The sequence below is a fragment of the Chrysemys picta genome, chromosome 7, assembly GCF_011386835.1.
Source record: "Chrysemys picta bellii isolate R12L10 chromosome 7, ASM1138683v2, whole genome shotgun sequence".
Classification (NCBI taxonomy): Eukaryota; Metazoa; Chordata; order Testudines; family Emydidae; genus Chrysemys; species Chrysemys picta.
Window position 1 is genome coordinate 54982377 of NC_088797.1, and position 12869 is coordinate 54995245.

The following is a 12869-nucleotide window of genomic DNA, read 5'->3' on the forward strand; positions in this document are numbered from 1 at the left end:
GTCACAAGGTAAATGGGGTAGAATAAAAATAGAGTAATCAAACTGTTCCTAGCTTGATTTTGAAAGTGAGGGTAATTAGCATTGGAAAAATTTACTGAGGACTGTGGTAGATTCTCTATCACTGGCAATTCTTAAAATCAAGATTGGATTTTTTTTTTTCAAGATATGCTCTAGTTCAAAAGGAATTATTTTGTGTAAATTTTCTGGCCTGTGTTATACAGGAGGTCAAACCAAATGATCACAGTGGTCTCTTCTAGCCTTGAAATCTATGCTATGGGTTCAATAAACACTCCAAAAGGATTAAAAATAGAAGTAAATCAAAGTAAAAAAAACTATGTACACTTTGTACAGAAGGCAAACACTTGTAAATTATGAAAAATAGCTCTTGTCAGTAACTGATAGTAGGAATGTTTTCTTTTAGATTACTAATCTGAATAAATTTGATGTTTAACCCATTGTGGGCCAGATTCTGATTTTGACTATACAGATATAAATTTGTAGTAACTCCCTTAGCTTCAATGGAATTTCCCTTGATTTACGCTGATGTAACTAAACGTCACAAGCTGGGTTGGTTCAGCTACACTACTTGTTGGAACATGATCACCCTCCTAAACAGGGTTGCTTGGTGCCTTACGCTTTGGAATAAGCATCCATCGAGTCACGAGACATTCTTGTAAGATGAAACTCCGCCTCTCTTTCCTGTAGGCAGTCCTAGTTCTCCCCTGCGAGCTGGAGCACGCTCTGCTCGCTGGGTTGCTAACGAAACCTAGTCAGCTAACTCATCCTCCAAGTAAAGCCTCTGCAGCTGTGAGTCCACGCTTATGCTGTGCTCCCTGTTCCCTATGCTCTAACTAGCTTGTATCCGGCTCACACCGGCTGCTGCTGTGGGGGCGGTTCTCTCTGTATTTCCTACGGGAAGGATATCACATGCTAGTCCCCATACACATGGCCGTGCCAAGCCGAGAGTAGCTCCCATGACCCAAAGGACAAGGGGGGGGGGGTAGTGGTGCCCACCTCTTCCTTCTCTCGTTGACAATCTCCCCCAGGCTCTACCTGCGTTGGAAGCTGGGAGGGGTGTTGGATTAGCTAGAACTGGGAGGCCTCTCCTGCCGGGTCCAGCTGCAATAGCACCCCCCGGCAGGTCCCCATGCTGACCTGGGGGGGTCTCTAGGGCCGCAGCTACCCGGACCGAGGCGGCTAGGCGTTGTGCCCAGGCCATAGCGACACCAGCCGCGCCTGGTCGGGAACCGAGCGCGCGGCGGAGAGAGCCCCGTTAACCCCATCACCCTGTTTCGCGGCTCTACCCACGTCAATAGGCAGAACCAGACCCCAGCCGGGATAGGGCTGAGCGGACTCCCCACAGAGAGCGGCTTGCCCGCCTCCTCCTCCTCCCGCGGCGCGGCCAGCAGCTTGCGCTGCCCTCAGGGCGGGTCCCGGGGAAGGGGAGGAGGCGGCCCGGCCCTACAGGCTCCATTTTGCTAGTGCGGAGGCAGTGAATTGACGGCTCAGGTGAGTGGGGGGCGCGGGGGCGGCACCGGCCAATCCCGGCTCCTCCCTTCCCGGCAGCGCTTCGGGGCTTTACGTTCCCCGGGGAGGGCCGCCCCAGCGGCGGGCAGGCAGGCCCGGGCGCGTAACCCCCCCTTGTCCTAGACCGCCCTAGCTCTTGGGAGCCCCCTTGAAACGCTAGGGGTTTGGCGCCAGGCCAGCCCGGCGGGTCATGGGACGCTGTAGGGTCGCCAGCCCGGGCCCCTTTCCCTCCCCACATGGGGGGGTGGGCAGCTCAGTCCCGCCCGGCTCCTGTCTGCGCTCTGAAGGGGAGAGGCTCCCTCGCCCACCTGCCCTGAGCCTTGCAGGCCAGTGTGCAACACCGCCTAGCCTGGGAGGGCGGCCCCGGGTTCCTCACCCGGCTAGAATTGCGTCTGGGCTGAGGCTGGATTCCGTGATTGATTGAGTTATAAAATAATTTTGAGAGGTTTATTTTTAAGCTTTTTATAAACATTTTTATTGTCTTAAGTTTTCAGCGTGGTGGGAAATTATGGGCAAAGCGGGGCAGATAGTAATTATTGACTCACAGTAGATGTTTCCAAAAGTGAAAGCTTTATAACTGTTAAATCATAATTTGTTAACATCACGTGAAAATATATAAAGTAAATATCCTTAAATCAATTTCTAAAGCACCATTTTTCTTATGTTGCCTATTTGTAAAATGATTATTGATGGAAATGTTTTCCTTTGGTTTGCATGTGTACAGTGAATTCCACATATATTGATATTTACCAATACAAATGTAATCCTTCCAAGCCTAGTTATACCAATGATACCCCTACTATGGATGCAGTTGCATTGGTATAGTTTATTTCCCTTCCCATAGCACCTTTATACTGATATACTTTAGTCCACACTAGGAGCTTGTACCACTTGTATGCCAATATAGTTAAAGTGGTACAACTTTCTAATGGAGACAGTCTTTTTTGAGTATGTCTACAGTACACCTCAGCAACTGCAGCTGACCCATGTCATGTCTCTGGGTGTTTGTTTAATTGCAGTGTAGACATTTGGCTGGGTCTGGAAGGCAGCTCTAGGCCCCTGTGAGGTGGGAGGGTGCCAGAGGTCAGGCTCTGAGCCAGAAGTCTACACAGCAAGGAAACAACCTGAGCCCCACACAAATTGGAGTCCAATGGTATGGGCCCACCATCATGCCATGGATGCCTAGTTGCAGTGTAGACACTGTATGGGGGCCCTGTATGTGAAAGGCTGGTTCTGATTTTCCTCAGCTTCTCGTATCCTTTTTCTAATACCTATCTAGAAAATGAGGCCTCTCCATTTTGTTTAAAAATGCTGAAAAGTGTAATTAAAATTTGGGAAGGACAATGTAATGAGGTGATTACAGGTGCTCTCTACGCTTGAGCCACATTCACTCCATTTGTTGGCTCTCCTTGTAGTGACCCTTGGAGAGGGATGAGAAATCAGAAATGTATAAATGCTTTTCCCTTTCCTGAAATTAGTTAACCCAGTAAAAGGAATCACCTACAACTTTGTACATGCTCTTTCTGTTAGATTTTTAATATGTTTTTGCTTTGCTGTCCACACCCCTTTCCTGCCACTTTTGCTAAGGAGGAGAACTTTGGAGGCTGTAGGAAGTGCAGACAAAGGGCTGTTAATGCATAAGTAGAAAACTAAAGTTTGTGAGTGGCTTTTGGAGCTACACTTTCTAGGAAAGTGGCAGTTGAGAGCTCTGCAGTGGTCTCTCTAATTTACAATATTTTTTACTAGTCTTAGGCCCTTATGAAAGACAAGGTCTGAGGGAGGGCCACTGTTGAAGTCCAGTGCCAACAGCTTCAGTGTCTTCCCTATTGCTCATATTTTTCCAAACAGGGGCATAGTGAAACTGACACAATTCTTGTTATTTCACAGTTGTCCACAATGTTCTGAATAACAGTAATGAAACTTACCATGTCTTATCGGTCTTGTTCAGCTGCTCTTTGGGGAAGCTATAACCAAAAAGGGAGGCTAACTCTAGAGTGGTCTGCAGACTAGAGAAGACAGCTCTGCATTTGGAAGATTGGCCTTGTAATTGTGAGGATAGAAACTTTTTTTAAAAATGAAAGATGATTTAGACTCCTTCTTTTACCAGGAAAACCTTCCTAGTTATTCTCTAGTGCAAATATATTTTTCAAGCTCCTCCAGCCAATGTATTCATATTGTATAATTATAGAATAACCATAGGTTTCTCAAAAAAACCCCAAAAACAAACAAAAAACAATGAGGAGTCCTTGTGGCACCTTAGAGACTAACAAATTTATTTGGGCATAAGCTTTCGTGAGCTAAAACCCACTTCATCAGATACATGGAGTGAAAAATAAAGGCAGTTTCACTTTTGAACAGAAAAGAGGATCCATAATTCTAGAGTTTTGAAACTCAATGGGCATTATTTGCTGAGTCACTGGGGGCACAGGGATGGAGTACAAGTATATTTGAATAATGTTTCAATGAAGACGCTTCAGAGGGCATCCATTTCATGCCTCACAAACTGCTGTTAAGCAAAAAAAAAAATCATGGAACAAAAACTACATTAAAAAAAAAGAGAGGCTTCTGTTGATAGAATCTGTTTTCAGTTTTGTGATGTTAAACTTCCTTAACGAAGGGCGAAGTCTCAGTTTTGCTTTGGGATACTCTAAGGTAGTGTTTCTCAAGGACCGGTCTGTGAGATCTCCCTGACACAGTTTAGGAAGGCAGCAAGCTGCTAAGGCATTCAGAGATAAGTGAGTTCATGTGCTGTGGACTCGCAGCTGGCTAATGTTGTTTAACAAGTACTTAGTCCCATATTATGCAAGTGATTTAATTTCTCTCCTGAAAAGCATCTGCACATACTGAAAGCTATTTCAGGAAATGTTACTGCCAGGTTACATTAACTTTTGAAAACTGGTTACTACAGTGTTTGAACCGTAGCTGAGGATTAGTCTCCAATCCAATTCAATGTACCCCAGTCTAGATGTAATATGGGCATTGCTATTGAAACTATGGCCCCTCTGCAAGCCATTTACATAATTTTTAAATCATACATTCTTTATTTTCAAATTGAATAAAATGAATTTTTTTATTTTAGCAGATGAAGAAAATACAATTTTTTTTCCTATGGTGATGGTGCCCAAGGAACCCAAATAGGGATTAAAGCCTCATGAAAATTTTTATAACACAAATACAGTCCATGCTACAAATACAATCCCTGCCCCAGAGAGCACACAGTCTACAATTTAGACAATACAAAACAGGCGAATAAATAGACAAAGGCAAGGGAGGAAAGTTTAAAAAAGGTAACAATAGAGACAGCTCTATTTGCATATGTTAGCAGTGTCACAGGTGGTCACAAGCATAAACTGGCAATTAACTTGCTAATCAAAGACTTAGACAACTTGAACAACTGGTTTGTTTTATTTGAAAATTAGAAGTTTGAAATTCCTTCCTGTTCCCGCCCTCCCTCATGTGAAGGTATCTATTTTCACTCTTTTGCTTTCACTAATAAATCAAAGGGAAACATGTAGATTAAAACATTTGTTTAATTTTCTTGGCTGGTACTAAAAGCTTAAATTATGAAAAATGAAATTTTGTGTCAATGTTTTTAGCATGTTTCAAGACCTAGTTAAAGGATTGTTGGATCTCAATTGTTCTACAAAATGAAACTGTTTTAACTGTTGGGGAAACAACAATGTTGCAACCAGATCCTCCAACAGTTGGTTTTGCAGTACAGATAGGACTGTGGTATGGCTCAAATTATATCATACATTTTAAATCTGATATCTTTTAAATTATGTTATGGAAACTATACCAACAGGGTCCTTGGTTTCATAAACCTTCTCCAGTCCCCTTAGAGTGGCAAGCTTCCTACTTAGGGCTATAATTTATTAATGGAATTAAGCAAAGTAGACCAGCTGAAAATATTTTTTTTTCATTCAGTTTTAGTAATTTTTGTTGGGTAATGATAGGTAAACCACTTTTAGACACTAGGGGCCCCTTTAAGCAACAATTGTGAAACTGACTGGTCTTATTACTGTCCAAATGGAGTTATATGCAAAGTTTAAATGGCATAAATATCTGAAGACACATGATTCAAACCCAAAATTTTAAAATTCAAATCTAAATTGTACTTAATAGAGGAAACTTTTAAGTTTGACAAGTGTCACCATGCCTCAATGGGTCACAGCTGAGCATGCCAGATTCAGGACAAACTGCTGAGAAATAAGGGCCGACTCAACCCCCAACTGGTGGTTATTCTTCCATAAGATGTACCACTCCAGTAACAAAAGTAAATTTCTGTCTCACCACACTGGTTAGCAAGAAGTCAGAAATGCAGTTTCCCAGCCCTTGTTTCACCACCCAGACACTAGACTTAATGATGAGTGGTTATTTAAAACCAATTTAATCAAACAAAGGTTTCTTCTAATCTCAAGAGATGAGACATGTAGCTAGGCCAATATATAACTCAGATCTTACCCAATAATCATGCTGTTGTCAATCCTTTAGTATCTAATATATAAAGGTTTATTTATAAGAGAAAAGAAAGAGGAGAGAGTTAAAATGGTCAAAGGAATCAAATACGTACAGTAATTGCAAAGTTCTTGGAACAGGTTTGTAGCAGTGATGGAATTAGGGTTGCCAACTTTCTAAGTGCAGAAAACCGAACACCCTTGCCCTGCCCTGCCCCTTCTCCAACGACCCGCCCCTGCTCATTCCATCTCCCCTCCCTCCATTGCTTGCTCTCCCCCACCCTTACTCACTTGCTCACTTTCACTGGGCTAGGGCAGGGGTGCATGAGGGGGTGAGGACTCTGGCTGGGGGTGTGGGCTCTGGGGTGGGGCTGGGGATGAGGGGTTTGGGGTGCAGGAGGGGGTTCCAAGCTGGGGCAGGAGGTTGGGCTGTGGGAGGGGGTACAGGGTGCAGGCTCTGGGCAGCACTAACCTCAGGCAGCTCCCGAGAAGCGGCGACATGTGCCTCTGGCTCCTAGGTGGAGAAGTGGACAGGGTGCTCCGCGGATCATAGAATATCAGGGTTAGAAGGGACCTCAGGAGGTCATCTAGTCCAACCCCCTGCTCAAAGCAGGACCAATACCCAACTAAATCATCCCAGCCAGGGCTTCATCAAGCCTGACCTTAAAAACCTCTAAGGAAGGAGATTCCACCACCTCCCTAGGTAATCCATTCCAGTGCTTCACCACCCTCCCAGTGAAAAAGTTTTTCCTAATATCCAACCTAAACCTCCCCCACTGCAACTTGAGACCGTTACTCCTTGTTCTGTCATCTGGTACCACTGAGAACAGTCTAGATCCATCCTCTTTGGAACCCCCTTTCAGGTAGTTGAAAGCAGCTATCAAATCCCACCTCGTTCTTCTCTTCTGCAGACTAAACAATCCCAGTTCCCTCAGCCTCCCCTCATAAGTCATGTGCTCCAGCCCCCCAATCATTTTTGTTGCCCTCTGCTGGACTCTTTCCAATTTTTCCACATCCTTCTTGTAGTGTGGGGCCCAAAACTGGACAAAGTACTCCAGATGAGGCCTCACCAATGCCAAATAGAGGGGAATGATCACGTCCCTCGATCGGCTGGCAATGCCCCTACTTATATAGCCCAAAATGCCGTTAGCTTTCTTGGCAACAAGGGCACACTGTTGACTCATATCCAGCTTCTCGTCCACTGTAACCCCGAGGTCCTTTTCTGCAGAACTGCTGCCTAGCCACTCGGTCCCTAGTCTGTAGCAATGCATGGGATTCTTCCGTCCTAAGTGCAGGACTCTGCACTTGTCCTTGTTGAATGTCATCAGATTTCTTTAGGTCCAATCCTCTAATTTGTCTAGGTCCCTCTGTATCTTATCCCTACCCTTCAGTGTATCTACCACTCCTCCCAGTTTACTGTCATCTGCAAACTTGCTGAGGGTGCAGTCCACGCCATCCTCCAGATCATTAATGAAGATATTGAACAAAACCGGCCCCAGGACTGACCCTTGATACTGGCTGCCAACTAGACATGGCACCATTGATCACTACCCATTGAGCCCGAGGATCTAGCCAGCTTTCAATCCACTTTATAGTCCATTCATCCAGCCCATACTTCTTTGACTTGCCGGCAAGAATACTATGGGAGACTGTATCAAAAGCTTTGCTAAAGTCAAGGAATAACATGTCCGCTGCTTTTCCCTCATCCACAGAGCCAGTTATTTTGTCAAAGAAGGCAATTAGGTCAGTCAAGCATGACTTGCCCTTGATGAATGCATACTGACTATTCCTGATCACTTTCCTCTCCTCTAAGTGCATCAGAATTGATTCCTTGAGGACCTGCTCCATGATTTTTCCAGGGACTGAGGTGAGGCTGACTGGCCTGTAGTTCCCCAGATTCTCCTCCTTCCCTTTTTTAAAGATGGACACTACATTAGCCTTTTTCCAGTCATCCGGGACCTCCCCTGATCGCCATGAGTTTTCAAAGATAGTAGCCAATGACTCTGCAATCACATCCGCCAACTCCTTTAGAACGCTCAGATGCAGCGCATCTGGCCCCATGGATTTGTTCTCATCCAGCTTTTCTAAATAGTCCTGAATCACTTCTTTCTCCACAGAGGGCTGGTCACCTCCTCCCCATACTGTGCTGCCCAGTGCAGTAGTCTGGGAGCTGACCTTGTTCGTGAACACAGAGGCAAAAAAAGCATTGAGTACATCAGCTTTTTCCACATCCTCTGTCACTAGGTTGCCTCCCTCATTCAGTAAGGGGCCCACACTTTCCTTTACTTTCTTCTTGTTGCTCTTAACATCCCTTGCTAGCTGCAACTCCAATTTCGCTTTGGTCTTCCTGATTTCACTCCTGCATGCCTGAGCAATATTTTTATACTCCTCCCTGGTCATTTGTCCAATCTTCCACTTCTTGTAAGCTTCTTTTTTGTGTTTAAGATCAGCAAGGATTTCACTGTTAAGCCAAGCTGGTCACCTGCCATATTTACTATACTTTCTACACATCAGGATGGTTTGTTCCTGCAACCTCAATAAGGATTCTTTAAAATACAGCCAGCTCTCCTGGACTCCTTTTCCCCTCATGTTATTCTCCCAGGGGATCCTGCCCATCAGTTTGCTGAGGGAGTCAAAGTTTGCTTTTCTGAAGTCCAGGGTCCGTCTTCTGCTGTTCTCCTTTCTTCCTTGTATCAGGATCCTGAACTCAACCATCTTATGGTCACCGCCTCCCAGGTTCCCATCCACTTTTGCTTCCCCTACTAATTCTTCCCAGTTTGTGAGCAGCAGGTCAAGAAGAGCTCTGCCCCTAGTTGGTTCCTCCAGCACTTGCACCAGGAAATTGTCCCCTACACTTTCCAAAAACTTCCTGGATTGTCTGTACACCGCTGTATTGCTCTCCCAGCAGATATCGGGGTGATTGAAGTTCCCCATGAGAACCAGAGCCTGCGATCTAGTAACTTCTGTTAGTTGCTGGAAGAAAGCTTCGTCCACCTCACCCCCCTAGTCTGGTGGTCTATAGCAGACTCCTTCCTGGCCGCCCCTCCCCTAGGAGCCAGACATGCCGGCTGCTTCCTGGGAGCTGCGCAGAGCCAGGCAGGGAGCCTGCCAGCCCTGCTGTGCCGCCAACCAGACTTTTAATGGCCCGGTCAACAGTGCTGATTGGAGCCACCAGGGTTCCTTTTCAACCGGGTGTTCCGGTCGAAAACAGGACACCTGGCAACCCTAGATGGAATAAACGGCTGGCTTGTAATGTCTCTGGTAACTTACAAAAGATTGGAAGGTCCTGAATCCATTGGTTGTAAAGCTCCTGTTAGGGTAAGTCCATAGTCCAGAGATCAGAGCAGGAAAGAAGCAAAATGGAAATGCTTCCAGGGTCTTTTATACTTTCTCCCATGTGGAGGGGATGCTCTCAGTCTTAGTTTGTGGAAAAGTACAGGTGCAACATGGAGTCCAGGGTCATATGAGCCAGTCAAATGCCCTTGAATGCTTTGATGAATCATAGCAAGAGCCATTACCCATATTTTGGCTAAGGCATCCACAGGATGGCCCACCATGCAGGGATAATCTTCTTCTGTGGCCCATTGTGTTTGTTAATTGGCCATTAACTTGAATGGTCCATTCACAATGTGCAGGCTAGACTAGATGTAAACTACCTTGTGCGTATTACCCCAGGAGCAAACACATTTGAAATACAGGTATGTAGTCAATATTCATATCTTCAGATACAAAAATGATATACGCATACAAACAGGATAATCATATTCAGAAAATCATAACTTTTCCATTGACACCTTACATGACATCATTTGTACAAGACTGTTGCAATTGTATAGCAGTGGTAGCAACAATGATGTGCATGGTCATACTTTAATCATATAATATCACAAATAAGTTCCTTTTTAATTGAAATTAGACTAAATTTACTATATTCAGCCAAATAAAAAAGAAAAAGAAAAAAATCCACTGTTTCTTTGGTAGAAATAAGTAGTAATTTGTAATGTGTGTGGTTAAACATTAAAGCACAAGTCTGAAAATGTAAAATATCTCATGCATGCTGCATTAGGGATGCTTCCCCTTAATTTATCATATTTACTTTTATCAACTTGATCCATCTCCCAAAGCCTTCTGTTGCTTGTCATTGGCACAGACACTAAGGTTGCTTTACTTCTATAGTTGTCACATCATAGTGCTAACAGTATGACTTATATCAGTGAGAGACTGAGTACATGTAATCCTATGCTATTCTTGTTTTAGCACTTGAATTTAGTCTGATACACTCTGATTTTTTTGTTTCTGCTTTAATTCTCAGCAAGTTAATTTTGTAAATGCTTGCTACTTTCTGTGTAGTTGATGGTCAGTAAAAATGAAAGTTTCCTGTTAAACATTAAGTTTTACTATCTGGTATGTTATGCAAAAATGGAGTTTTTACTCTTGGGGGAATTCTGTGCCAAAACATTAAAAATTCTGTGCACAATATTTTAAAATTCTGGTAAAATAAGAACTAGATAAGTTAATTAAGGCTAGGTCCACCAATGGCTATTAGCCAAGATGGGCAGGGATGCAAAACCATGCTCTGAAGTGTCCCTAGCCTGTGTTTGTCAGAAGTTGGAAATGGGCGACAGAGGCTGGATCACTTGATGATTACCCATTCTGTTCATTCCCTCTGAAACACATGGCATTAACCACTGTCAGACCCAGTATGGCTGTTCTTATGTAAAATTCTGTATATTTTATTTGTCAAAATAACACAATATAATCATGCTAGTTTCAATTATTTTGGTAATTTATTTCAAAATACCTGTCACCAAGTATGTCTGTAACAATACAGAAAAAAAACAGTTTCAGGAATTTTTGTTTTTGGCAAATAGACTCTTACTAGGCATATTAATACAGAACGTTGAGTAATTAATTTAAACTACAATACAGAAATGTATTTCCCACAGCCTTCAGAAGCAGTGCAAAGACTTGGGAGAGTCAGGGGTAATGGAAAAAGAACAGGAATACTTGTGGCACCTTAGAGACTAACACATTTATTAGAGCATAGGCTTTCGTGGACTACAGCCCACTTCTTCGGATGCATACAGGGGTAATGGAGGAGCTGAGGGAGAGGGAAGGAGCCTGGGAGTGAACTTGTAGGGTTGTTGGGTGTGAGTGGGAGAAATATTTTTTTGGGGGGGATGGAGGGATTGTTAGGGAGTTGGAGAGCGTCCCCTATGCAGGCCCTGACTGGCCCAAGGCTCTCCCATTCAGTCAGGCCCATCTGCCCTGTTCTCATGTGTCCTTTCACCCCCATCCCCATGTATCCCTGCAGCCCACCTCCCCCAATCCCAAGTGGCCCTACACCCCCACTCCCATTCAACCCCTGGCTCAGTGCTGTCACCCCACTAGCTCCTGATTTCACGCCCCAGTCTGTCCCCCTCACTAGCATTTCTGAACCCCAGTCTATGACGCCTCAGCAGCCCTGTGTGCCCCACTCTGTCTGTCCTAACCTGGCTCCGCAGTCAGGGTACTGTGATGAATGCAGCTGTCTGCTGGCTATTCTGGAAAACAGTGGTCTCTGGTGGGTGAAAGGCGGGACTGCAGCACTTCTTGATCAGAATGTATTTTCTGTGGTGGAAATAAATTGTGTGCCAGATATTAATTCTGCATGTGTGCAGTGGTGCAGAATTTCCCCAGAAGTAAGTTGTCCTGGCCAGTGAATAATTAGAAATGCTGGGCAGTTATTGACTATAACAGCACTTTTTTCTAACTTGTGCAATTTCCTCCACTGTGCGTGAGCAGATGAGAATTCCATTTTACTAAAAACTGTACAGTCAGAGTGCTCGGATGGTCTTTCAGTAACTAGGGTTTACAAATATCCCTCTACTTTAATTGGAGCTATCCTTAGAACTCCCCATCTAACTGCCCCAAAACAGGTTGGCTGATCGTGTCCCACTCCTATCAATTTCCTTCCCTAGTCCGGATACCATTTATAATTTAAAAAGGGAATTATTTTTTGGAAGGGGAACTAAGGAGAAAATAGTGGAGGAGATAGGTGCTGAGTGGGGAGAGAATCAAAAGATGACAGCCAATGTGGCATATGGATGGGGCTTTCTGAGGTGACTGGGCAACAAAATGGCAGATGAAATTCAATGTTGATAAATGCAAAGAAATGCACATTGGAAAACATAATCCCAACTATACATATAAAGTGATGGGATCTAAATTAGCTATTACCACTCAAGAAAGAGATCTTGGAGTCGTGGCTAGTTCTCTGAAAACATCCACTCAATGTGCAACAGCAGTCAAAAAAGTGAACAGAATGTTGGGAACCATTAAGAAAGGGATGGCTAAGAAGACAGAAAATATCATATTGCCTCTGTAGAAATCCATGATACACCCGCATCTTGAATATTGTGTGCAGATGTGGTCGCCCCCATCTCAAAAAAGATATATTGGAATAGGAAAAGGTTCAGAAAAGGGCAACAAAAATGATTAGGGATATGGAACGGCTTCCGTATGAAGAGACATTAATAAGACTGGGACTCTTCAGCTTGGAAAAGAGACAACTAAGGGGGGATATGATAGAAATCTATAAAATCATGACTGGTGTGGAGAAAGTAAATAAAGTCTCATAACACAAGAACTAGGGGTTACCAAATGAAATTAATAGGCAGCAGATTTAAAACAAACAAAAGGAAATATTTTTTCACACAGTGCACAGTCAACCTGTGGAACTCCTTGCCAGAGGACGTTGTGAAGGCGAAGACTATAACAGGGTTCAAAAAAGAACTAGATAAATTCATGGAGGATAGGTCCATCAATGGCTATTAGCCAGGATGGATAGGGATGGTGTCCCTAGCCTCAGTTTGCCAGAAGCTAAGAATGGGTAACAGGGGATGG

The 12869-nt window shown here is 44.0% G+C and overlaps 1 protein-coding gene across 5 annotated transcripts in view; it reads left to right on the top strand.

Annotated features, from left to right (window-relative positions):
• Positions 1–586: 586 nt before the first annotated feature.
• ANXA7 (annexin A7) overlaps positions 587–12869 on the top strand; it is a 50089-nt gene continuing 37806 nt past the window's right edge. The window contains exon 1 of one of the 5 annotated variants that reach the window (XM_065553281.1): positions 587–673. In XM_065553281.1, coding sequence (XP_065409353.1) covers positions 597–673 — 77 coding nt within the window. In that variant the 5' untranslated portion in view covers positions 587–596. Of the gene's footprint in view, positions 674–782; positions 808–925; positions 1510–1582; positions 1973–12869 lie in introns of those variants that run through there. The other 4 variants (XM_065553284.1, XM_005285620.5, XM_065553285.1 and 1 more) reach the window with 4 other exon arrangements.